Source organism: Carassius auratus, chromosome 18, assembly GCF_003368295.1.
Source record: "Carassius auratus strain Wakin chromosome 18, ASM336829v1, whole genome shotgun sequence".
NCBI classification, from domain to species: Eukaryota; Metazoa; Chordata; class Actinopteri; order Cypriniformes; family Cyprinidae; genus Carassius; species Carassius auratus.
In genome coordinates, this window is record NC_039260.1 from 19892471 (window position 1) to 19920043 (window position 27573).

At 36.0% G+C, this 27573-nt stretch overlaps 1 protein-coding gene across 1 annotated transcript; it reads right to left on the minus strand.

Moving 5' to 3' along the window:
- Positions 1-38: 38 nt before the first annotated feature.
- On the minus strand, positions 39-26814 carry LOC113118620 (ATP-binding cassette sub-family C member 8-like). The gene is made up of 40 exons (XM_026287927.1): positions 26646-26814; positions 25613-25772; positions 25301-25442; positions 24566-24687; positions 24266-24432; positions 20815-21057; positions 19835-20023; positions 18565-18729; positions 18320-18475; positions 18060-18194; positions 16589-16751; positions 15990-16030; positions 15764-15915; positions 15336-15441; positions 14284-14415; positions 14083-14155; positions 13898-14003; positions 13138-13170; positions 13013-13045; positions 12847-12945; positions 12318-12402; positions 12147-12227; positions 11932-12069; positions 11666-11779; positions 10198-10282; positions 9226-9470; positions 8090-8256; positions 6735-6804; positions 6479-6636; positions 5752-5844; positions 5526-5628; positions 4647-4760; positions 4441-4561; positions 2789-2919; positions 2627-2705; positions 2428-2536; positions 2208-2311; positions 1930-2063; positions 1793-1855; positions 39-911 (listed from the first exon to the last, which is right to left on the minus strand). Exons 1-40 carry the CDS (start codon positions 26664-26666, stop codon positions 774-776), a joined length of 4770 nt encoding a protein of 1589 aa, XP_026143712.1. The 5' UTR covers positions 26667-26814; the 3' UTR covers positions 39-773.
- Between the last annotated feature and the right edge of the window lie 759 nt (positions 26815-27573).

The following is a 27573-nucleotide window of genomic DNA, read 5'->3' on the forward strand; positions in this document are numbered from 1 at the left end:
ATTTGAAGGTGTTATAAGTGGTTTGAGTTGTCATGCTAACCCCGCCCACAATACACATGTCAGCCAATCAGGTTACAGAAGTAAAGTTCTTTTTATTTTCTCCACAGAGGAAGTTATTTTGAATGATGTTATCTTAAATATCTGTAAAGACAGAACTACTGTGAGCTACAAGGTGTGCTTTTGTTAAAGCATTAGGTTTAAATAATTGTAATATTACAACAGACTACATTACAGACTACATTACCCATGATTCTGCTAAGAAATCTCCACCAATCAGAGAACATAAATGGGCAAATCATCCCAAAGGGGCTCCGCCCAATCACATGAAGCTCAGTTCATTCTCCCTATGAGCTCAAACTATTTATTTGAGTGCATATTTTGCTTTTTATGTGAAATATTTTCTATACTTTTCTAATCGACATCTTTAAATCAATTGTTTTATATCTCCATCTTTTGTATATAAGATTTGATGATGGAAAAATCCTGAGAAGTGACGCCCATGTTGATGTTGTTGGACATTATTATTTAAGATAAGTATGAATTAATGTGTAAACCACTTTCTAAACACACTATCAGTGCAATTTGCATGAAACTCAGTCGATCGTGCTAAATCGTGATGATAGGTGGCAGTAGAGAGTCAAACACCGCTGTGGTGTCACAATGAATAAATTCACCATTTTATTAGTTTACAGGATATGAATTGTACAAATATTACACAAAGCATATGCAGCCATACACATCTGAGTTTTGCATGATTATGCCTCCAGCCGTCTTTATTTGTCGGCTCGCACAAATGCAGAGAAAACGCTGTCCTTCTGCTCCAGCAAGACGTCTGGTTCATCGTACTCTAAGATAGCGCCGTGTTTCATCACGATCACCACGTCTGAGCCCAGGATGGTGTGAACACGATGCTGTCCGACACAAAACACACCAGCCATCACATCACAGCGAGCCTAGCCCTTTACACTTTGAGTAAAACAAAGATCTGGCATTGTGGCTTTTTTATCTCCAAATTCTGGGAAACAAGGCAGAATTGAGAAAAAAAAAAAAAAAGACTAACCTTTAAACTTTTGATCTCAGAATAGTGAGAAAAGACAATTATGATATATAAATTTAATTTGAAGAAAAATATGCCAGAATTATGTGGATGAATAATTGTGAGATACAATTAGAATTATGATATAAACTAATCGAGAAAATACAATTGTGAGAAAAAGGTTAAAATTGTGAGATACAAACTCAAAATGTGTGGGAAAAAGTCAGAATTATGAGATATAAACTTACTACCGTAGAGGAACAATTGAGAATTGTGAGACATCAGAATTGAGGGAAAATAAGTCAGCTTAGAGATATAAAATACCAATTACCATTCAACTTCTGACTTTTTTCCTCAGAATTGCAAGAAAAAAAGTAATCGTTTTATATATAAATTGTGAGAAATAAAATTTGCATACAATTTGCATTTTTGAATACAGTGTCAGAAATAAACTTATCACATATAATCCAGCATATTAGCGTGAATGTTGCTTGATGAAAGGCTTTTGTGGATTGGGATGAGTAGATGACAGTCTTTCGGTTTAGTTCTGTAAATGCTTAATAGCGGGGTCTTCAGCTCTGGTCCTCAAGGTTCACCGTCCTGCAGAGTTCAGCTCCAGTCCTAATCAAACACACCTGAAGCAGCTCATCCGGGTCTTCCTCGCAGGTGAGTTTGATCGAGTCTGCAGCGAAGTGGACCTCGAGGGCCAGAGCTGAAGACCCCTGCTGTGTAGTTGTGTATGGTGCAGGGACTCACTGCTATCGTAACCACTGTTCGGTCTGCAAACGCCGTCATGACTACTTTCTGCAGAATACTCTCCTACAGGAACAGAGACGGTGGTTAACCAAACTTTAGAGAAACAAATGGCTGAATAAGCTGAATCTTGCTCTCACTGTGGCCATGTCGATGGACGCTGTAGCTTCATCCATGATGAGGATGCTGCTCTTCCTCACGAAGGCTCGAGCGAGACAGAAGAGCTGCCGCTGACCCTGACTGAAGTTCTCTCCTCCCTCGGTCACCATTGCATCTGTGGAGCGGACAATTTGTAAAATTATTGTAATTTTGACCTTTACAATGTATTGGTGGCTATTGCTTCAGATATAGCAGTGCTACTTCTGACTGCTTCTGTGCTCCAGGGTCGCATATTACACACTGAACTCATTGATCTCACCTAGTCCTCCAGGTAGAGCTTTTACAACTGGCATGAGCTGGGCAATCTCAAGAGCCTCCCAAAGCATCTGATCAGTGGCCTTTCTCTCCGGATCCAGATTAAACCTGAGAAACACAAGTGAAGACTAGAGCCGACCGCACTGCATGATTTGTGTGTCTTTGCACAGTCAACCTGATTGAAAATACAGTATAAAAGGATGGAGAAACATGTACAGCCTCACCGAATCGTTCCACTGAATAAAATGGGATCCTGCAGGATGATGGAAAACTTTGATCGTAGAGTCTGCAGAGGAAGCTTGGCGATATCAATCCCATCAATGGCTATTTGCCCTGTTTCAGAACGAAACACATCCATGGAGTCACAAAGACCCAGAAGAGGTCAGAGCATGAGGAGTTTGATCATGACGAAGCACGTGTTACCCTCGATGGTGTCCAGCATTCTGAAGAGAGCCAGAGAAAAGGAGGATTTCCCACTCCCCGTCCGTCCACAGATTCCCACCTAGCCATAAAACACTCCGTCTTCACATGTCATCTGCTCTTCCAGAGAAAGCTGAGTGTGTTTGTGTAGAGCGTCAGACTGACCTTCTGTCCCGGTCGGATGTGAGCGCTGACGTGTCTCAGGACGGGCTTCAGGCTGCTGTCGTAGCGAACGCTCAGGTTCTTGATCTGGATCTCTCCGTACTTTGGCCATCCGGCAGGAACCTGAGCAGGAGCTGCAATCACATCACATCACCATCACCTCACCATCACCTCACCATCACATCACCATCATCATCACCATCACATCACCATCACATCACCTCACCATCACCTCACCATCACATCACCATCATCATCACCATCACATCACCATCACCTCACCATCACCTCACCATCATCATCACCATCACATCACCATCACATCACCTCACCATCACCTCACCATCACATCACCATCATCATCACCATCACATCACCATCACCTCACCATCACATCACCATCATCATCACCATCACATCACCATCACATCACCTCACCATCACCTCACCATCACATCACCATCATCATCACCATCACATCACCATCACATCACCATCACATCACCATCACATCACAATCACATCACAATCATATCACCATCACATCACAATCATATCACCATCACCATCACATCACATCTGCTGAGGACACTTTCTAAAGAACTTTCAAAAGTGGTGAACAAAACACTGCATTATTCTTTTGTGAATCATAATATATAATGTGCATTCAGATTGTTAGAAATGATATAATTTAAATAATAATATGTATTTTATAAGCGTAGCATATTTATATATTTACTTGAATTTGGATAAAATAATTTAAATTAATATTAGTTTTATTATTACTATTATTATTATTTTCTAAAATGTTATTATTATTTAGCTTTTTTTTTTTTTATGAAAATGAACTTCTAATGTATATACCCAGAATACAGACCACTAATTTATATTGATTCAGATATTTTTTGAAATATAGAAATTGTTATTATTTAAAATAATAATAATAATTTAAGAATAAAAATGATGACAAAATTAATCTGAAATCAATATTTAGTTAACTTTTTTTTTTTTTTTTATGTTCCCCAATTTTGGATTAAATATGACGCAGAAATGGAAATAACAATGATGAAAACAACAACAACAACAACAACATAATAATAATAATAATAATAATAATAATAATAATAATAATTAATAATAACTAATATACTAATAAACAACTATTTTATATTAATTAATGTATAAATATTTTAACTATATTAAATGTGTGTGTGTATGTACGTATATACATATATACATAAATACAGACACAGGTGCATCTCAGTAAATTAGAATGTTGTGGAATAGTTCAGTTATTTTAGTAATCTCGGGGAACTCCTTCAAGACTGCTGGAAGACCATTTCAGGTGACTACCTCTTGAAGCTCATCATAGTTTTGATGCCTTCAGTGTGAATCTACAATTTTCATAGTCATGAAAATAAAGAAAACTCTTTGAATGAGAAGGTGTGTCCAAACTTTTGGTCTGTACTGTGTATATATTAGCAAAATGTATTGCATAAAAAAAAAAAAAAAATCTTATGATCTGAAATGAATATTTGATCCATACGTTCAAATAGATAATTTTTATTGTTATTATTTATTTTAATTCCCTCTTCTTATTCTGATGTTTTTAGGACTGTTCCCTCTTATTTCCCAGCATTGTGTCAGTGTCTCACTCATGAGTCCGTCGTAGCTCTCCGGCTGTGTGTGGATCAGACCGCTGACTCTCTTCACGCAGCCCAGCTGCACCTCCATGTCTGCCAGATTACGCACAATCCAGTTCAGATAGTTGGACACCTTCACGGAGGCAGAACGAAGACGGTTAGTGAGGAACACTCGCTAGAAAAGACTGATGAGCCGCAGGCTTGTTTCTGTAGTTTACCATGAGAGCGTAAGTGAGTCCCAGACCCACCAGTCCTGCTGAGAGCTGACTGCATAAAGCATTGCTTATAGACGTCACTGCCGCGATCAACACCACAAACGCCCCGATGTACTCCTGCACACAGCCAATACAAAAATAATATGCATTTGTTAACAATGTCTCCCTGGGATTTATGGACACCTATCTGTCTTGGCTTAGATTATATCTTGCTGGTCACACTCAGTAAGTAAAACTTAAAAACTTCAGGTCTGAGCTATCGCATGTTACTGATGGTGTTCCCCAAGGCTCAGTCTTGGGGCCTCTTCTATTCATCATCTATTTACTGGCATTTACTGTCAAATTTTTAAGAAGTTTGGAATTTATTTCCATTGCTATGCCCACGATACCCAGCTCTTTATGTCTTCTATCCCTAATTCGGTATGTCCTTCTTCTCTGTTAAGCTGTTAGCTGAAATAAAAAATAGTTTTTCATTTAATTTCATTAAAAAAAAAAAATAGTGATCAAATTGAAATTCTCCTTGTAGGTACAAAGTCTAAACTGGTCAAATCTGTTTTTTTTTTTTACACAATTAGATAAGACCAATTTAGGTCAACCAATTACCAAGCAGTGCTTCATTTTCTTCAGTATATAGTGTAAAAAGGTTGAGTTAGCAATTAAAGAAAAACCCTTCAGCAAAACATGGCCAGGTCAAAATATCTGTATAATTGGTCCCAAATTTTTATCAGTTTTATTTGTAATCCAATCTAAATATATATATATATATATATATATATATATATATATATATATATATATTATATTTGGTGTATGAATACTTTTTGGTTTGAATGTATATGTAATTTAAATCTGTGCTAGATATGCTATGATAGTTTTCATTACCATGCGAACCTCCAGCCAGCGATTGGCTGCCATCAGGAAAAGGGAGGAGATGTTATTCGCATCTGTGTGTTCCAGCAGTTTCTTCTTAAACCTTTGCTCGTGTCTGAGACAAAACACAGTCAAGTTAGTCGGTATGGTGTGTCAAATCAATAACTGACTGAACATTAGTGTGTGTGTGTGCGTGCTTGTGCGCTTGTGCACTTGTGCGTGTGTGTGTGTGCGTTACCTGAACGCTCTGATGGTGGTGAGGCCCTCTATGGTCTGTGAGTAATGGGAAAGGAGCGGCATCTCAGTGCTGTCCTCCAGCTGCTGCAGATCTCTACACACAGACACAGAGAAAACAGACCATTCATAATGCAAAATAAATAATGTTAAGAAATGCACCATTAAAATAATAAGTTACTAGAACATATAATATAAAAAATAAAAATAAAGTTTTACAAAAATTTTACTTTTTGGGAAATAATAGGAAATATACAACATAAAACAATAGAATAGAATATAATAGAATAGAATTGAATTTTAATTAATTAAATTTAAAAAAAAATATTAAATATGATATATAAATCTTCAATAACAAATGTTGTGTCATTTAAACAAGTCTTGAGAAATAATTACATCAACAACATTAAATTAAATTATAAAAATGTATTTTATATCACTAAAACGTTTAAAATGTAGGAAATATGATAAATCTAATTGAAATTAATACAACAATAAGAAGAAATATTATATTTCAAATGTAAATAAAAAAATCAATAAATAATATAAATGTAACAAATATCAAAATATTTAATATTTAAGAAATAATACAAAATATTACGACCTAAAAAAAATGAAGAAAGTTTTTCAGGTAAGCTGCTATAATTTTTACAGACATCAGTAGTAAACTTTATCTGTCACAGACATTGTTTATATATTGATTTTTTTTATTTGAATACTCTGTGACTAACCTGGACGCCACCCTGAAGTACTTCTGAATGAAGTAGCAGGCGACGGCCAGCGGCAGCAGAGCGATGAGGAAGAGCGGCGTGACGTAAGAGATGACGCCCACCGCGGACACACACAGCAGAGTCGAGCGGCTCAGACACTCCAAAGTCACAGGGATGTGCTGCAATCACACAGACACACATCTGCCCATCACAGTCCAACACTGACCAAACCCATCCAGGCTACAAACACATGTAAAATCTCTTTATCCTCCAGTACCTGATCGATTGTGTTGGTGTCCGCTGAGAATCGGTTTAGGATGTTCCCCAGGGGAGTTGTCTCAAATAACCTGGTGGGACAAACAGATCAGTATATGCGTAAAAAAGAAAAAGAAAAAAAAAGAATCACTCCAAGGCACTCAAAATTTGTTGTGAAAAAAGCTTTTATTTACATGCTTTACATTAAAAACAAAAAACAACAGGTGCACCATTTAAAAAATCAATTCGTCACATGACATAGTCACCTGATTAGGTGTCAAAGCATCGCACAGATAATTACTTTACAGATTAATTAATATGAATAATTAGAATTTTTTGGGAACAATTACATTTACGAGAAAAATTATCTGTGTGATGCATGGACACAATCATATGACTATATTTATGTTTCCATACACTTTTTTTATGTCCATTTTGGGATATTGCATAAAAAAGCACTGGATGGAAATGGCAAGATGCATATAAATAAAAAAAAATGTGCATAAAAAACAAACAAACAAAAAAAAAAGTTATGCACTCAATTTTCATATCCAGTAAGAAAACATGCGCATAAACTATGATGGAAACACTTTTACCAAATCAATTGCTTTTTTGTGCATCAAAAACTGACTTTGCAATGAGACAGCATAAAACTGGATCAACTAACAGACTGATCTAATTGCACAGCATCTGAAATGCTAGTTTTGTCATTATAAAATTCTTGCGCAAAGTCTCAATTTGCTTTATAACTACTTTAAAACCCAGAACTGCATTCCTCAACGGCAGGCTCCGAAAATAAGACAACATGACCGCTTTAAGTTTGCATGCTCTGAAGCTCGAAATTCATGTAATGTATAAAATTCATGTAATGTATAAAAACAAAAAATTTGTATACAGTGCCTTCTACTAAACTGCAGCAAATTACATTCTTCATGATATTTAGTTCAAGTAATTTAGTATTGACGATTTTGTTCTCTTCAACTTTGCTTAATTCACAAATGTTTTATGCAATATTCCAGTTTTGCGCACAAGTAACAAGTATTCGTAACTTTGGAGGGAAACAGCTTATGTCATGTGACAAATTTATTAAATGGACTCTGAGCGTGTTTGTAGTTTGACATCCCGATGAAGGCTTGTTAGCCGTGATGCATAATTGCACTGATGTGTTGCCTTTAATGTAAAGCCATGTGAATAAAAGCTTTTAACAAAATTTCACCTCAATTTCGATTGCCTTGGAGTAATTAGTTTTTTGATGAATTTTAAAATCTTGCATCCAAAGAGAACCTATTTATGGTTTTTGTACCCCAGCATATTTTTTTTTGCAGTATACGTGTGTGGTTTCAGAGGATGATCACGAGCTGATGAACTCACACAGACCTCATGGGTGCGAGGACGATGGTGCGCAGGAGGCTGCAGTGAAGCTCTCGGGAAACACGCAAACCCGTCCACTCCACCGCCAGAGACGTGATGAGACACAGGACGATTCCCAGAGCGCACAGGCCGCAGAAAACCTGCAGGTACGACGAGTGACTGAACTCACAGTCCTGAGACAGAAGCACAAAACAACAACACTCAGCTCCACTCAAACTAATGACAAATATACAGTCTGTAAATACATAAAACAATAACATCTTAAAACTTTAAACGCTTTCTTTTGCACAGAACTACTTCCTTCCTCCAGGGATTCAAATCTCAGTTTGACAGTTTAGCAGCTGACTGATTCCATAACTTCACATTAAAACTAGTAACGAAGGAACATGGAATTGCTTCATTAAAAGCTTATTGTATTACTGCAGTAAAAGCAGTGTATTATGTGTAATAGATATTTATGAGAGAGAGATGAACTGAGCAAGTGTGATTACCTGCATCTGATACAGCATTCATTATTTGTCTCGTATTCACAATAAAATATTAGTTACAATGTCAGCTGAGAAAAGCGATATCTTTGTTGTATTATCCTTTCATCTGATAAGGGTGATTCCTGATGACAGCTCTGCTCTTTACTGTCATTTTTGAGCAATTGAATGTGTTCTTACTAAATAAAAGTATGTATTTCTTTGGGGCTGTAAGATTTTCTGTTTGTTTTTCCAAAGTTTTGAACGGTACTACAGTACATTTGTTTGAAATTAAAATGATATTGCCATTTTTTCCTTGTAACTCACCTATTATGAAACTGATTTTCTGAAAACAAGAAGACTCTTTCACCTCTTTCACTCTTTCATTCAGCTGAGACTAAAGACTTGTGTGTGTAGTGTACAGACGGTCTGCTGGGATTGAGACTGAGACTCCAACAGCTGAGATCAAACCCTCGAGATTAAAGCAGTGCACTTGTGTGTGTGTGTGTGTGTGTGTGTGTGTGTGTGCGCGTGTGTGTGTGTGAGAGACTATGCATGTGTGTTTTTGCTCAAGCATGTGTGATACAGTCTCTATGGATTCACACAACAGCACTTAATTTGAAAATAATTCAATTCATTTTTTCAAATTTGTCCAAGTTGCTGTTTCAGTGTCCTGACCTTTGTGCTGGTGCAGTTCCTCTCGGCGCTCCCGATCTGCGCTGCGATGACGCGGGACGTCCAGTGTGCGAGCCAGAAGTCGATGGCGACCATCAGCGTGTGTTTGGTGAGCTGCGAGAGGACGAGCAGTGGCAGCAGCAGCAGACCTGCGGAGCGCAGGTACGTGGCGAACGAGCTCCAGGGGATAGTGGTCCTGTGACGCAGCTCCGCCCTGAGGCTGTCCTCATCGGTGCTGGTGGTACTGTCTGCAAACACAACCAAACACCATCCAATCTCGTTCTGGAGGAGGTTAAGCAGAGTTCAGCTCGTTCATTCCACTTAGTGCACTCAGATCAACCGAAATGAATTACATGAAAGAGAAGTGTGTCATTTGGAAATGCATTCTGTTGTTTGAGTCGTTCAGAGTGTGTGAAAAACAAACATGCTGAATATTTGCAGTGGTTTATTAATTCCCGTGCACTCATGCATGGGGTCTGGAAGAGAAAGGAGAAGGTGCATCAGTTTCTCTGAACGCTTCATGCATGTCATGCGTCTGAGACTCAAGCGGAGCGCATTATCATGTGCAGGAATGTGATAACTCTAGCTCACAGGAGCGTAGCGAAGGTTTTGTGCGCTGTTTTGTTGTGTATGTGTTACATAAGACTAGCTACTATAATGGCTTCACTGTGTTTCAAACATCCTCAGGCTGCATGCTATTCATCAGAGTATTCATGCCGTTGAGTCCAGACCTTTGACTTCACTAACAGTGAGATCTGCAGCTGGATTAAGTCCACACACGGGAAGCCATCATAGATGAGAAGACAAGAACATCAGAGTCACACTGCAGCACAGCATCACAGATACGACTGTCACAGCACAACCACCTGTCAGCTGTTACACAGCATAATCCTGTATGGCTAACATTTCTATTAGAAATTTAGATATGCAAGCACTGACACTGAGTTTCATGGTTGGATGAAGGAGATGTTGTACCTTCATCCTCGTCCTCGGTGGCCAGAGTATCTGTAGAGTACATGGGCCGCCTGAAACTCTTCCTCTTCAGTTCTGTGGTGTTCTCCTGTGGAGATATTGTGATACTGCATTAGTCAAACATAGCCCTAAGAAATTATGTATATATATATATATATATATATATATATATATATATATATATATATATATATATATATATATATATAGATAGATAGATAGATAGATAGATAGATAGATAGATAGATAGATAGATAGATAGATAGATAGATAGATAGATAGAGAGAGAGAGAGAGAGAGATTTTTTTATTATTTTTATTTTAGAAGAACATCATAGCAAAGACATATGCTTATGAATAAATTAATACAAATATATGTATTAGTTTATTTTAGAAGAACATATCAAAGCATTTCTATAAATAAATAATTACAAAAATATTTAATAATACATTATTTTTAGAAGATCATCATATCAAAGAAAAATATAAATAAATCACTCATTAAACAAATATTTATTATTTATTTATTTGAGAAGAATACAATATCAAATAAGTATTTTTATAAAAAAAAATGTAATTGTAATTATATATATATATATACCTTGACCTTAATAAATAAATTAACATATATATATATATATATATATATATATATATATATATATATATATATATATATATATATATATACCTTGACCTTAATAAATAAATTAACATATATATATATATATATATATATATATATATATATATATATATATATATATATATATATATATATATATATATATATATATATATGTTAATTTATTTAATAAGGTCATCATATCAAGGAAATATGTTTGATAAATACATACATATCTTTAATACATTTATTTATTTATTTATCAAACAATCATCTATCAAACAATCATTTTTTCATAGCAAAGACATATGCTCATATATAAATAAATGAATAAAAATATATCTATTTGTTTATTTTAGAAGAACAATCAAAGCATTTTTGTAAATAAATAATTACAAAAATATTTAATGATACATTTATTTTAGAAGATCATCATATTAAATAAAAATATAAATAAATGGTTCATTAAAAATATTTATTTATTTATTTGAGAACAACGCAATATCAAATATCTAATTTTATTATATAATATAATATTATATAATATATATAATATATATATATATTTATATACTGTATATGTTAATTAATTAATTGATTAATTAATTAATAATGTCATCATATCAAGGAAATATGTTTTATAAATACATACATATCTTTAATACATTTATTTATTTATTTATTTATTATAAAAGAACATCTATCAAATAATCATTTTTATAAACAAATAAATCAAATTAAATGTTTATTTAATATTTATTTTTTTCAATTATTCTATTTTAGAAGAACATTAATTCAAATACACTTTATTTTTATTCAGTTATTTATTTATTTATTTATTTATTACTTTGTCCTGTCTGTTCATCAGGGCTCTCCACTGCTCAAACAGTTCAGGTTCGGCACACTGGATGTCCTTTAAGGTCCCTTGTGTCTGCACCGTCCCATCCCGCATGGCTATAATCTACAGGACCCATATAATGAAAGCACATCTTACAAGACTGATATAGATAATGCATTAATGTGAATGTATGTAAAGCATTTCTCTTCCCATGTTCAACAGTTTGACCCATGCAGGCCGACTGGTGAAATGACTGCACAGTTAAAAGCTCGTACCCAGTCTGCATGAGGTAAATACTGCAGTTTGTGAGTGACCAACACGACGGTCCTCTTCTCCTGCCGGAGGAACTTGAGGATCCCTTCATGCATGAGGTGATCGCTGAGGTGTATGTCCAGAGCTGAAAACGGGTCGTCCTGAAAGCACAGATGAAGGATTTCTCAGGTTATACCAACACAGCTGCTGATGATGCTCATCGTTAGCCTGAACTCACCAGGAAAACCACATTAGTCTGCTGATAAAGAGCTCGAGCCACGCTGATCCGCTGCCGCTGGCCGCCGGACAGAATGATGCCCTGCAGCACACAGACTGAGACGCTCACAGACACGCAGAACATGCTCTCGGCTCCGTTTGTGCTGTAAGAAAGATAACTCACGTGACATACCCTCTCTCCGATCACCGTCTGGTCTCCGTGCGGCAGCGTGTCCAGATCGGGCTGCAGCTGACAGACCTCAATCACCTCCTTATATCTGAGGGAAAAAATAGAGTGAATAGTAGAAGTGTTTTTAAGCACAATGTTGCACACCAATATGCATTGTCTCGTTTAGTTCACACTTGAAGATAATAGTGCTCTCATGAGACCGACTGAAAGGGAACTTTAAACAACACTGAATAAAGCAGCATGTTTCATGTGACGGCCAGCATTAAAAGACCGTTACTGCAGCACAGCTCCTGTTACATAACAGCAGAGCCTCACGGACGAGCCGTGGACTGGGAATCCCATTGAGAAGCCTCTGGTTTCTCCCGCTCGGCTCTTTGTGAGGCTGATAAAAGCACTTTCCTCTGGCCTCTGGGACAGCAGCAGGACGATTGTGTTTGTGTGAGGAGCGTGTCATCCGCACGCATCTCTCACACGACTGAACACGCAGGAATCAGGACAGCGACGGATCACGTCAGGGAACCACACACTTTACCTCTTCTCGTTGGGGGCCATGTCGAACAAGATGTTCTCCTCCACCGTAGCGTTTAAGAGCCAGGGTCTCTGGGAAGCGTACGCCACCGAACCTCTCGTCCTGAAAACACAAGCAGTGAGGAGACTGTGCAGCTGATCAAGTATTAACTGAGTGATCAAATCATTACTTGAGCGACTGTCTTCCACTCAGATACTGGGCTCTGGAAGACAAAACAAGATAAAGGATTTTAATGAATACAGAAAGGTTATATATGTGTGTGTGTGTGTGTGTGTGTGTGTGTGTTTGCAGTACCTCAGATTTTCTTCAGAATCACTCTTGGGTAAACTGTGAGAAAATGAAGCAGTGTAAATATGAGATTATCTGATTACAATCCAATCCCGTATTTAAAAAACAAACAAAAATGTAATGGAAAATGATTAAGTGAATTAAAAAGATATTATACAATTCATAGATGCTGATTGGTCAATACAGTGTTCCAGCCAGAGTTATAGTTATTTTAATATTAATATTTACATTTTATAAATATTTTAATTGATTTATTACAGTTTTTCTTATTTGTATTTTAATTTTAATTCTAGTGCAGTATTTTGTTAATTTCGTAATGTGATTTTGTCATTAGTTTTTCATATTTAGGTTTTATTTATTTTTATTTCAGTTTTAGCTTTTATTTATTTATTAGTTGTTATTTATGTACTTTTCCTTTATTTATTTATTTATTTATTTATTTAATTTATGTTTGTTTGTTTGTTTGTTTGTAATGAAAGTGCTTCAACAAACTTATTTGCTTTAGTATTTGTTGCCTAATTTTCAAACATATATTTATTTTGGTTTTATGTATAGTTAATTTTAGCATGATTTTTATAAAATGATGATAATAATAATAATAATAATAATAATAATAATAATAATAATAATAATAATTGTGGTTAACAAAAATTAGCATGAAATAAACGCGCTGAAAGAAGGCCTTTCATTATGTTGTAGTGATGCCCTTTGACATGATGACTTCTAATAATCTTATGGTATGACGTGGCATTATGCTGATCTTTACCTGTTCCATGTGATGTTTCCTGAAATCTTCTGCATCTCTCCCAGTGCTGCCAGCAGAAGAGAGGACTTCCCACATCCCACCTGGCCTACGATCATCGTCAGCTGACCTGAGAGATCACACGGAGTCAGAGGAAATACACTCAGAGCTTCTCTAACATTTGCAGCAACTGTGAGATAAAACCTCACCGAAAGGAACCTTAATGTCGATATTGATGAGAGTCGGGCAGCCCTCTGTCCATGTGAAGTAGCCGTTCACAATCTAGAAAAAAAAAAGAAAACAATACTAAGTATTTTGATTATAAAAAAAAAAAAAATCTATAAATGTTCTAGACATTCAGTATTTAAAACATCCAGTATTCAGTAAAGCATGCATCATATGAATAGAACCTTTATGCACGTGTCCTCGTCCTGATTGGCTGACGCCGTCAGCTCCTGGTCCTGCTGCTCAAAGTTCCTGTTCACGTCCTGCTTGGCTTTATTCTTACGATTCACCAGTTTGGCCTGGAGCTGTAATGCATACTGAGAGCAGAGAACCTCAACTAATCATTCATGCAATGCAGGACTTATTTATAAAAAAAGATATAATAATAATAATAATAATAATAATAATAATAATAATAATAATGATAATAATTGTATTACTATCAATAAAAGCAAATTACTGACTAAAAAAAGGAAATATGAAAAAGATGTTAATTTTTTAAATATGACTTACTAACTCATGTTAGTAAAGTGTTTATAGGTCTGTACCTTCTAGGGAAATAAATCAAATTTGGATTTCTCTGATAAATATAGCAATAAATAAATAAATAAATAAAATCATGTAGGGTTTAAAACTTTGGCCTATATATATATATATATATATATATATATATATATATATATATATATATATATATATATATATATATATATATATATATATATATATATATATACTAAAATAGTTTGTTGTTGTTGTTGTAATTATTATTATTATTATAATTTATTAATAATAATAATAATAATAATAATAATAATAATAATAATAATAATAATAATAATAATAATAATTGACAAAAATATATAAAACAAGATAAGAAATATTGTGACTGTAATATAAAAATACACGCATGCACACACAAAATGTTTCGGAAAAATGTAAAATAAAATTTGTAATACTATCATATATTTATGCCTGTCATAATTTCTGCCTGCCTTAAAATATATTTATTTAATTGATGAAAAATAATCACAGAGATTGTGGTTTTATTTTAATTCATCATGCAGCCCTAGAGTTGAGTGTAGATGCTTTTGAAACAATGCTTAAAGAGCAATCCTCGATCTTCCTCTAGCGTAGAGGTATAGTTCACCGTGTCCTTGTTTAGAGTCTATTCTGTTGTTTTCTGTGTAAGGAATCAGTTCACACGCGGCAGGGAAGGACATGGAGCTGGACTCACCACAGACTTAATGTTGCTGTTGTGTTCTGTTGCTGCAGTTTGACCGGCAGGATCCTGATCGATCTCGATCTCAGTACTGCCAAGAAACTCACTCAGCTTCTGCACACTGAGAACAGGCAACAAATCAGGCTTTTCTGAGGTCAAATGTGTGAAACGATGAGGCTTGAAGCAGTAGTTCCTCATAGGGCTGGGCGTTTTATTCTAACCTTTATTGATTCATTTGAATGCATCTCAATTTTTTATAGAAATATAGAATTAGACACGTTGACAATATGACAATGATAACTGATTCTGCATTTTTATAATGCTGTTTCATTCATGAGATGCTGCAATAGAAAAAATCTATATATGTTCTAAAAAAAATTTGATTAATTTTTTTTGGCCATATCACCCATCCCTAGTTGCTCAAGCGTAGGGATGTGGGTCACCTGACGAGAGCTTTGACGGTGGAGTGCAGGACGCTGGAGAGCAGGAAGAGAGGCGTGACCAGGATGTGGAAGAGCGACAGCGAGCCGAACGCCACAGCGGGAGACAGATCGAAGTCTGTAGCGCTGTGCACGTGCACGTGAACGGCAAAGATCTGCCAGCAGAACACACACAGAGCTCTCACACTGACACACAGAGCAGGGAGCATTAAACAAGAGTGTGACTCACTGTGAGAACAGCAGCGATCGGGATGGCAGCATTCATGAAGACTGAGGACACATAATAAAAGAAATACAAGCATTCATTATCTCATAATTTAAATGTGTTTATATGTGTACACTTTCATGCATGAAATTATTTAATTGTAACTAGCAGCTGCTTTAAAACAAGATGTGCTGTGAAACAACAAGCTGTGAAACTTTTGTAATTTTCTGATGTATATTTCTGAATATTTTACAACATATGCAATAATCCAAATGTAAATATATAATTTTAGATATAAAAATATTTAGGTAATTGAATTTCTAACGTCTTCTGTATATTTATTTATTCTATTTTTTTATTTTTTGTGAAGCTGCTTTGTGACAAACATTTCCTGAAAAGCACTATGCCCAATGTATATATACACTTCATAAACTAAATATATACACTACACTACATTACACTTACTGTATATATAAAATAATTTAAACAATTCAATTTAATTGTTACATGTTCTTGTGTAGGTAAAAATCCAAATTATTATTATTATTATTTTCTCCAATCTTGTGATGTGTGTATTTTATATTTAAATTGTGTTGTTGATTGTAGTTGTGTGTGCGGCTCACTGGAGAGGGACGTGTAGAGGGCAAACGTGCGCAGGTTCCTCAGCTCCTGTCTGCGCGTCTCCTCCACGCTGGACCTGAAGATGTGCTCCCACGCGTACAGCTTCAGCAGCTTGATTCCCCGCAGCAGCTCGTTGGTTTTCTTCAGTCTCTCGCTGGTGTACTCCTGAAACACACCACATCACGCGTACACACTCTGACTGATATTATAATGACATCGAGGTGACTGATTCATCTCATTATAGGCAGGGTTAGAAACAAGACTCCCAACAGAACACAGAAGGTTTATTTCTATTCTATTGAAGCTATTTACAGTTTAGTGGCAGTGCAGGCACATAGCCAGTAATGAGAAATGTTGTTCTCCGAATGACTAATTTGATCCTCATATGGATGTGTGCATGATATGTATAATTCAGTTCAGACAGATTGCAAGAATGTTTAGCATCTGTTGAATGAAAGCGATCGCTGTGAGATGCAGATGCAGATCCAGCTATTATAATCATTTTTGAACTTGTCTTTTACACTTAATTTAACACTTTAGAAAGTTAATAAAGTAGGAAGTTTCAGTTTGGGGTCAGCGATATCTTTATCTTATTAGCAAAACAATTTTGGTTTATTTTATTATTATTATTTTTTTTTGCTTTTTATTGTAATATCTGGTAACACTGCATTGCTGACAGGTTATTGCTGACAGAATATCACATGCGGTAAGGGAAAGGCAACAGATATCATGATAGTATCAGTCAGAAACATTATCAACAGCAGCACTAGTGCATCGATCTGTACAAGTTACAGAATGAAATGAAACTGACATCACAAACACTAGCCATGAAGAAGTCTATGCTAAGTCATTCAGTATTTGAACAAATCATGCTAAAAACATGAATAAGAGCACTAGACAAAGTTTCCAGCTATGTAACAATGCTCATATATATATACATACTGTGCAAAAGTCTTAGGATACTAGTATTTTCACAGACAAAAAAATGGTTTTAAGTCCGTTATTTCTATCTTTTGCTGTAGTGTGTCAGTAGTAAATATCAGTTTACATTTCCAAACATTATTTATGCCACTAATCGTAATAATCGAGTGCTCCACACAGAGATGTGATGTGATCATCATCAGTCTGTCTGGAATAACAAGAAGACACAGAACAAACTGAGACAGACTCAATCCAGACGAACTGTGTCTCCAAGACACTTCAAGAAACCTGCAAAGCTACAGTACACTGTGCACAGCTTTAGACACTTGTGTAAAAATGATGTAAAGTGAGGATGCTGTCAAAAATAATGCCATAAATAGATTTTATTGATTAACGTGCATCCTCACTTTACAGCTTTTTTTCAAAACATCTTTCACAAAAATCTACATCTCTGTCTCTTTTAAAGTGTAAGTGTATATAATGATTTGTACGTGTAGGGGTTATTCTAGCTCAGTTCATAACCCCAGTCCTCAGTATCAGTGAATGTCTCACCAGCGTGCTCTTCTGCGCTCGTGAGAGTCGAGTGGCCACGAAATACTGCAGAGGAGCCAGAATCAGGATGACGGTGGCACCGATGAGAGCGCTGACCCCCAGCAGAGAATACAGCAGCAGAACGCCCATCACAATCTGCACAGCACAACAGCACAACACAACTTACAATGCATTTACCATTCTTCTCTTACATCTAATGTGTTTGGTGTGAGTTTGGGAACCCGTGGTATAATTTACATAATGCAATAGTTGATCTTAACCTGAACTGGCATGGCACACAGGTTGGGACAGAGAAAGAAGAACCACATGAGGTGGTTTGTGTCTCGGGCCACGAGACTGCAGATCTGAGCTGTGGTCATGTCACCCATAGACATGTTAGATGTGCACAGACGCATGATTTTATTGTAGATCTTAGTCTGAATGGGGTAAAGAAAAAAAGACAAATGTCTAATCAAGTCATTAGTAAACCAGTTTGACGACTGAACACACAGACAGTGAATCTGACCTGAAGTGCTGCTCTGAGTTTGATGCCGGTCTCGATGGCCACGTAATAAGACGCCTGAAGGAAGGTTCTCTGCAGCAGAAGAGCCAGAAACAGCAGCACGGCCAGAACATATGCGTTCGCTAGGAACGCTTCTGACGAGATGAAGTGCACTCCGAGAAGCTTGACCTACAAACAGAGGCAAGCGTCTAAAATCTCCAGCAGTGGGAACACATCCAGGTCACATTTCTATGGAAGCCCGTTTTCACCATCATAATAAAACAAATGTTAATTGCAACTTTGTAACTCACGATTCCATGTTTCTCAATCACAATTCAGAGTTTTTCTTCCTAAGTCTACATTTACGCCAAAAAAATAAATAAAAATAATTGTGAATTTTTATCTTACAATTGCAAGTATATAATCTCACGATTCTTACTTTTTTTTATTTTTTATCTTATGACAGAAACAGACTTAATTAGCTTTTTCATTCATTGCACTGATTTGTATTTATTTTTATAACTTACTCTGTAATTCAATTGAACAAAGAAAGAAAGAAAGACAGAAAACACCCATATTTATTATAGCTCAGAGCACACAATCATCTAATAACAACTAATAAGATGTGTGAGATATATCCCAGCAGTCTCTGTGCTCTCAGGTGTGTTCAGATCGATCAGAGATAAACACTGTATCATCCCCTTGTGTTTGTAAAATAATACATGATCAATCTTAACCAGAGCAACTTTTTTTTTAAGAAGTAAATATTGTGAATGTTTCAAAATATTATGCATAAAAATGCCATAAATAATTTTGGTGACCTGACTCTCCATTAAGAAACAGAAACCCAAAGCAATTCCCTTAAGTCTTTGTCTGCACTCGGTGTTCAGGAACATGAATATATACAGTATATATATATCTATTACACATTCAGAGTGGAATCTGAGAATAATTTTTACATAATGCAATGATACAGATGTCACATTACCAGCTGTTGCAATAATAATGCATTTACGCAATTGCATATTTCATTATGTAATGCAATGACAGTTTGAAGGGATGGAGATTAATTAGTTAATTACTCACCCTCTATGGGAGGGTCAGAGAGCTCTCGGAATTCATTAGGAATAACTTAATTTGTGTTTCCGAAGATGAATGAAGGTCTTAAAGGTTTGGAACGACATGAGGGTAAGGGATTAATGACAGAATTTTCATTTTTGGGTGAACTAATCGTTTAAGTGCATCTTAACTGTGCCAATAGCTGCTGTGTATGCTGTATTATTTGCAGTGGTACCGGAGGCAGAGCGCTGTGATTGTCACTGCTGATGTGATGAACAATCCCTGAGATGCAGAGCGGCCCGGCGAAGCCCAGCAGGTCAGCTATGAAGCGGAAGGTGATGCTGAGGACCAGCGGCCGGCCGAACGCCTGACGCAGAGCGAGCCAGATCCACCTCGAACCCTTCAGAGGGACCGGACCCTTCTCCTGCGCGGAGAACACAGAGCTCAGCGTAAAAACCGTGAGAGTCAGTCTCTATACTTGAAGCATCTCTAAACTGGCAGGTTAGTAACAGGTGTACTGATTATGTAAATTCCACACCCAAACAGATTTTATTTTTTTACCGTATCTTACATAAGGACTTTAATCTGAAGTGTTTCTGAAGTCCCTTCTATTTTTCAGGACAAAGGGGATAAAAATGATTCTGCTGTATTAAGGACATAAGCAGTCTGGTTATACAAGTGGACGTCAACACAAAACAGGACGGATCAGCCAAAAACACACACAGATGCTTGAAAACTCAGGATTTGGCAGAGAAAAGGATCCAACCGGTTAAAATTATGTAATATCTGCTTACATGCAGTTCTTCCTGGAATCCAGATTACATATCGCTGGCCTTTTATGAACAATTTGCACAAAACTCTGAGTGATTTTGTCTATTTTCACTCTTTGATTTTCAGGTAAGTTTTTAAAAAGGCACTTTGTGATTTGCATCATCAAAAAATAAAATAAAAATAATAATAATAATAATAATAATAATAATAATAATAAAAATATATATATATATATATATATATATATATATATATATATATATATATATATATATATATATATATATATACTATATATATATTATATAATATTATATTATATTATTATCCAAATATAATTCTAAATGTCTCTGACACTCAATACAATAAAGTGAGACTTTAGACCGGGGAAATCCTCATAATGTGATACAGATATCTTTAGCGCAGAGAAGAAGGTTACTGTACTGCTTGAGCGTCGAAGGCCTTGCGGAGCCGCTGGAAGTTGGTCAGAGCTCTCATGGAAATGGGCAGCTTGCCGATGGTCTTCAGGTCGATGGGCCGCTTGTGTGCGGAGGTGATGAAGGTGTTCATCCACCAGTATGTGCTCTTAGACAGCAGATTCACGAACGGCTGAAGGAAACGAACGCCCAGGTCCTGGAGGTCATCCGGAGGCTTGACCTCTGTGGGACACGGAAACCACATGTAGCGCTGAAACCCAAGAGACGACACAATCATCAGTCAAGCATCCCAGGGAAGCAGGGATTTACTGAAATTACAACAAGAGAGGACACTGATGCTCAAGGTCAAATTTGCCGTTCTAATTCATCCTAAATGTGCTCAGTGGATCTAGGTTTTGTGAAGAACACTCAAGATTGTCTTCTCTATAATAACAGGAGTTTCCCATTATATCAGACCGTGTAGTGCACATCAGTCTCACAAATCAACATTTTGTGTTTATCTGTTACAAGAGCATTGGATCGAAAAGACATTCAGTGTGGAGTTAAAACCACATTTGTAAAAGAACATAAAAGTATTTAACAAAAATTAACATGCTTTACAATATATAAAAAATAAATACATTTGTAGCAATAATTATTGTAAAAAAACAAAAACAAAAAACAAAACAACAATCACCAAATATGAATAAAATAGAGCTATAATGTCAAATTTCATAGGATTTTTTAAATAATTTCCCCTTTTTTTTAGTAATCTTTATGAAAAGAAGAATGGTTAAAGTTATTGAAATGCACTGAACTTCAAAACTTAATATATATATATATATATATATATAACTGTATATGAAGATGTAATATTACAATAATAATAAATAAATAAAAGGCATCTTAAATACATTTATAGAGAGACACCTTCATGACGTTCTTAAACCATTACTAAATTATGAAATTACATATAAAGATGTAGTGAAGTTCTATTTATCTAGCACTCTTAAGTTTAACTAATTACATTTAATATGAATTTAAAATATAATACATATTCCTTTAAAGGTCCCCTTCTTCATGATTCCATGTTTTAAACTTTAGTTAGTGTGTAATGTTGTTGTTAGAGTATAAATAATATCTTAAAAATTCTATTGCTCAAAGTTCAATGCCAAGCAAGATATTTGATTTAACAGAATTATCCTACATCGAACGGCCAGTTTGGACTACACCCCTCTAGTTCCTGCAGTAATGACGTCACTAAAACAGTTTTTTTGACTAACCACAGCCCACATGAATACACAAACAGGGGGCGTGGCCTTGTTGCGCTCCGACGGAGAAGAAGGAAGAGCTGTTTGTGTTTGTCTCCATGTCGTTGAAACGCTGTTTTTTTTTTATCTCGTCGTCCAATCATCTTTGTTTGGGCTTAATGGTTACAATTTATGTTTAACTCGGTTCCCGAACATTATAATCCACATTATAATCCCAACTATGTGCAGCACATTTTGCTGAGGTTAGCTTCCTCAATCTCAATCAGTTTAATGCCGGATTCGCACAAATATTATTCTTGAAAGATGGAGCAGTTCGTCTGGAGAAGGCGTTATTTATGGACCACATAAATTGTATTTTATTATTTAAGTTGGTGCGTTTAACAGTTTCTGTAACGTATTACACAAAGGGCAATGCTGTTTAGCTTTGTTAACTAGATGTTAGGGCTGTGCTAAAAAACGAATGCGGTTTTCATGCGCATTTCGTCAGTAAAAACGCTCCTGTGATTATAAATACATCTCCAGCACGTGCGTTCTAGCCAAATCACGTTTACAGGAGGGCCGCATGCTCTAAGCTGCTGTCCAATCACAACTCAGGAACCGCTCGCCCAATCAGAACTCGTTACATATTTCTGAAGGAGAGGCTTCATAGCACAAGGAAGTCATTAGCCTGTTTTTGTGACAGTGAAAACAGTGGTATACAGATAGGTGAATTGTGTGTTTACATGCGAAACATGAACACATGTTATATTGCACACTGTAAACACAATCAAAGCTTCAAAAAAGCACGAAAAACAGGACATGAAATTAAGTGTCTAAAGAAAACTGCATTCAGTTCCGACTGAAGTATAAACCTTTTTAAAAGTAAATTGTACTTCTTTTTCACAAAGGATACTTCAGTAAAACTATTACCTTTCTAAAACAAACTTGAGTAAGTCTCGACTCTTGTTTTGCACACGGCTAGATAATTGGTTTCAAATTGTTCAAACTCATGAATGACTTATGTTTATGTCCAAAAACATTTTCTTGACAAACTATAATTTGACACCAGTTGAAATTTATTATCAGCATGAAGCTTAGCTGTTTTTCCCACCAAACAGCCCGACTCATCTTCTAATTACCTGAAGCCTAATCACAGGTTACGAGACTGGATTATCCCCAGAGATGAGTTATGAACATTCATTTCTAAGCAGTCATAAATTTAAGACCTGGACTGAGCCTCTGTTCTCCTCAGAAGAACACAACCATCCTGATAAAGAGCTTAGCAAAGCCAGCGGACAGAGAGGGATTTGCCCCCGTCCAGCGGTTGGCAAACAGCTGTCAGACACAAACAGAAGTTCACTGTGTGCTGCGGTGACATTGGATTCAGCTGGAAACTACAGCCAGGCCAGGTTCTTCATGTTTTAATCTCACACGGAGCACCATTATGCAACACACAGAGGGGATCATGCCATACCTAAAGTACCAGTGTCCTCATGCCATCCATTATTTTTACGCAGAAAACAGAAAGTTAAACAAATTGTTTGATAATAATTGTTAAAAAATAATATATTAAGTTAATATGAAACTAATTTAATAAATGATACTTTGAAAGTATGGAAGGCCATTTCCGCCACTAAATAAAAAAATAAAATAAAACAAGATAATAGTGACTTTTTATTTCCCAATTCTGACTTTTTTTTTGTTTTCTCAGAATTGTGAGTTATAAAGGCAGAATTGCGAGAAAAACAGTCGCTATTACCTTGTTTTATGTTTTTGTTTAAGACGGAAACAGCTAAAATTATTTATTTATTTATTTATTGTGTGCAATTGTGCAATTTAATGATCAAATAATTTTATGCATGACATTTCTGATGTCACCAGTGAAAATAATGGTAATAATTTTGTAAACAATGCTCAGTTTCTTGCACAGACCGATTGTTTCACTTCATAAGACCTCCGTTTATCGTCAGGAGCCGTATATATTCCTTGACATGTGTATATATATATATATATATATATATATATATATATATATATATATATATATATATATATATATATATATATATATATATATCTTGGATGGCCTGGGGCTGTGTAAATTAATGGCAAACTTTCACGTTTGAATGAACTGTCCCTTTAAATGCTGTCTCCAGTAATCCACTCTCTGTGTGACAGTATTTTACACAAACACACCCGCTCTATATAATCCCCTGACCCCGTGCTTACCCTCCGCAGTACCACATTGACCTCGACTCCCAGCAGCAGGCCGTACAGAAGCGCCAGCAGTCCTGTGATGCAGAAACGCAGCTGCATCAGACCGATGCCGTGATCGTCATACTTCACAAACTTGATGGTTTTGGTGATAAATGCCAAAGTCCAATAGATCAGCAATGCTGGGTGAGAAGATAAATAATTCATGAGCACATTATTACGAGACGTTTGCACACTACATTCAGCGTTTATCTCAGGGATCATATTTACTGCATCAGTCCAGTGTGAAATCAGGCTGTCAGGGTCTGTTTATACCTATGAGCAGCTTGGGGAAGTTGGAGGTCTCTATGTTATGGTAGTAGATGATGGAGGTGATGGCAGCAAGCATCCCGAGTCCTGCCGGCATGTAGAGGTGGAGATGACGGGACTGATTAAACCTGGTGGAGAGTTTCATTCAGACATTAAATAACATCAGTCACGGGCTGAACTGCCTGTTATTATCTATTGATCTGTGCTGTAAACTACATGCATTTTTACTATCTCAATGCAAATTGAGATACATTCCTAAAAATATATATATTTTTTTGTTTTTGCAAGGCTGCATTTATATTATATATTAAACTAATTTATTTCTGTGATGCTCCGCTGTATTTTCAGCATCATTCCTCCAGTCTTCAGTGTCACATGATCTTCAGAAATCATTATAATATGATGATTTACTGCTCAAGAAACATTTCTGATTATTATCAATGTTGAAAACAGCTGTGATGCACAATATTTGTGTGGAAACTGTGATACATTTTATTGTTAATGATTCAGAGATGAATAGAAATTTTAAAAGAACAGCATTTATTAGAAACAGAAATCTAAAAGTTTTAATTAAGCCAACATTTGATTTGTGAAAAAGCAATTTTGAATCTTAAATACTTCTACTTGATTTAAACTTTAAATTGCATATTTAATATCTAACTATTTTATTCCTCACGACTAAATAACTGCAAAACTGTCAGACACAAATGGACGAGGGCATGGTTTAGTAGTTGTTCTTACCCGTCCGACACGATTCCCTCAGCGATCTCACACACCAGCACAAACAGCAGGACAACGGTGAGCAGCCAGCGGAAGTTATGACCGGGGAAATGAAGCCATGTGCTGTGATGAATGTGAACCTTAGAGCTCTGACTGCCCCAACCTACAAACACAACCACACCAACACAAAACCACAACAGTTGAGTGAAGCTGTGATATTTCTCAATGCACTTGAACAATGTTCAGTATACTCATTTGTGCCTTGGAGGACCATATCTGAAACCAAGCTCAGGTTCTCACGTGCAAAATGTGTAATCTGAGAAAGCATCTCACCGATGAAGAGGATGGGGAAGGTGCTAAACAGCAAGAAGACATGAGGGACGACACCGAGAGCGTCCAGAAAGCAGCCGTTATTCAGCAGGCCATTATCAACCTTATATGCTGAGGAGTTATCAGAGCCACAGAAGGACAGAGTCGAGTTGGAGACGGGAGTCTGAGGAGACCAAACAGAGAGAGAGAGGTTTGTAGACACAGAAACAGGCCACAAATGCAGCAGTTATGGGCATATATGAATGCAGCAGACCAGTCATTATTAAAGATGTGTGTGAAGCACTGGGGTAAAGCTACTGTAATCCTCCAATCCACGGTTTGAATAAAAAAGCCATATTGCAATTGCAATATTGTGATCCTCTATCCCCCTATCATCTTTTTTACTGCAGCTTCAGTCTCACTGCAGACATCATATCAGTGTCATATATAAATCATACTGCCCTGCATGTGAATAAGCACTAAATTAATCATTGGCCATTGATATCTCACTATAAAACGTGTGCAGTAAATTAACTACTTCCTGATCCCTAATTGTGTTGGGATTCCTATAGGTAGCGAATTTTTTCTTTTCTTTTTTAATATAAAACATGTTTAATTATTAAAAACCGCATGCGGAGGTTATTTGTGAAAGTTATATTTCAATCACAGCTTTCTCTCTCTCTCTCTCTCTCTCTCTCTCTCTCTCTCTCTCTCTCTCTCTCTCTCTCTCTCTCTCTAAGGATAAACAAAAAATTAAATACAAAATTAAAACAAATGTCAGTGTCTTTTTTTAACCCCTCCACAATACAGCATTTTGCAATAGTAAAATAAAAAAAACAATGTAATTAAAGCTTGTTTTAACATTTTTAAATCGCATGTTCATGAAAATGTAGCATTTGAGGAGACGATGTTTAAAAAAATTATACAAAAAAAAAAAAAAAAAAAAAAAAAAAAAAAAAACAGGTTCAAATTATTTTCCAGTGGGAAAAAAAAAACAAAAACAAAAAACACATGCATAATATTCACAGAATAGTCTAACTAAAGCGCAGTTCCTCACCGGTCTGTATCCGCGCATCATCTTCAGAAACGGTTATTTCATCTTCCACGCGATGCCTCGAGACTTTCTGAAGTCAGTATAAAGACGAGCTTTACAGACGGAGAGTGTGATGCTGTCTGTGCTCTGATCTGACTGACAGCAGAGATTATCAGTCCTCACTCACCGTCATTAATCTCCACCCTCATCCTCTCTCCCTTCATGCATTTTTGAGCGTTTTATGAGTTAACTTACAGTAAGACTGTTTACTGTTAGGGGGAAATGTTATTTGTAGATTCATAGGTATGATAGAACTAAGAAATTAAGCTATAGATATGAGTTGATATAGAAACTGCCACTTAGTGGTAAAACAATGCAAATGCACGAACACTGAACACTATTTTAGAAACATTTAACTCAAGAAATTGATAAAAAAAATTCATAAAATAATTTTATTAAACTTGACATAGTGAATTTTGAAATAGCGTTTTTGTAAAACGTAAACTACTCAAAAAATATTTATTTAGTTATTTATTGTACAGTAATGAAAAACTTCACACTTTATAACAGTATTCATAATTTATCTAATAATTTAAAGATTTTTTTTTTTTTTTTTAATAAAAAATATGTGAAATACATTCGCCTTTTTGGACATTACGTGCACTTTTTCTCTTTTTCTCTAACCTGTTTGAAATCTCTTGTGATTAAAATACGAATGCGTTATTTTATATATTTGAAAATTAAATGCTTGATGTTTGATAATGGTAATGAGGTCAGTCTTAGGTCAAAGGTTTCCGTCTTTAACACGCCCACCAAACTACAACTTCAGCACTGCGGACAGCAACCGCCATCCAGCGCGGTGATTGGCCAACGAGGAGGAAGAGGGCGTGTTCAGAATCTAGCACTGCACTCCTATTGGCTAAAATCCGTAAGCGTATTCACTGATCTGTCT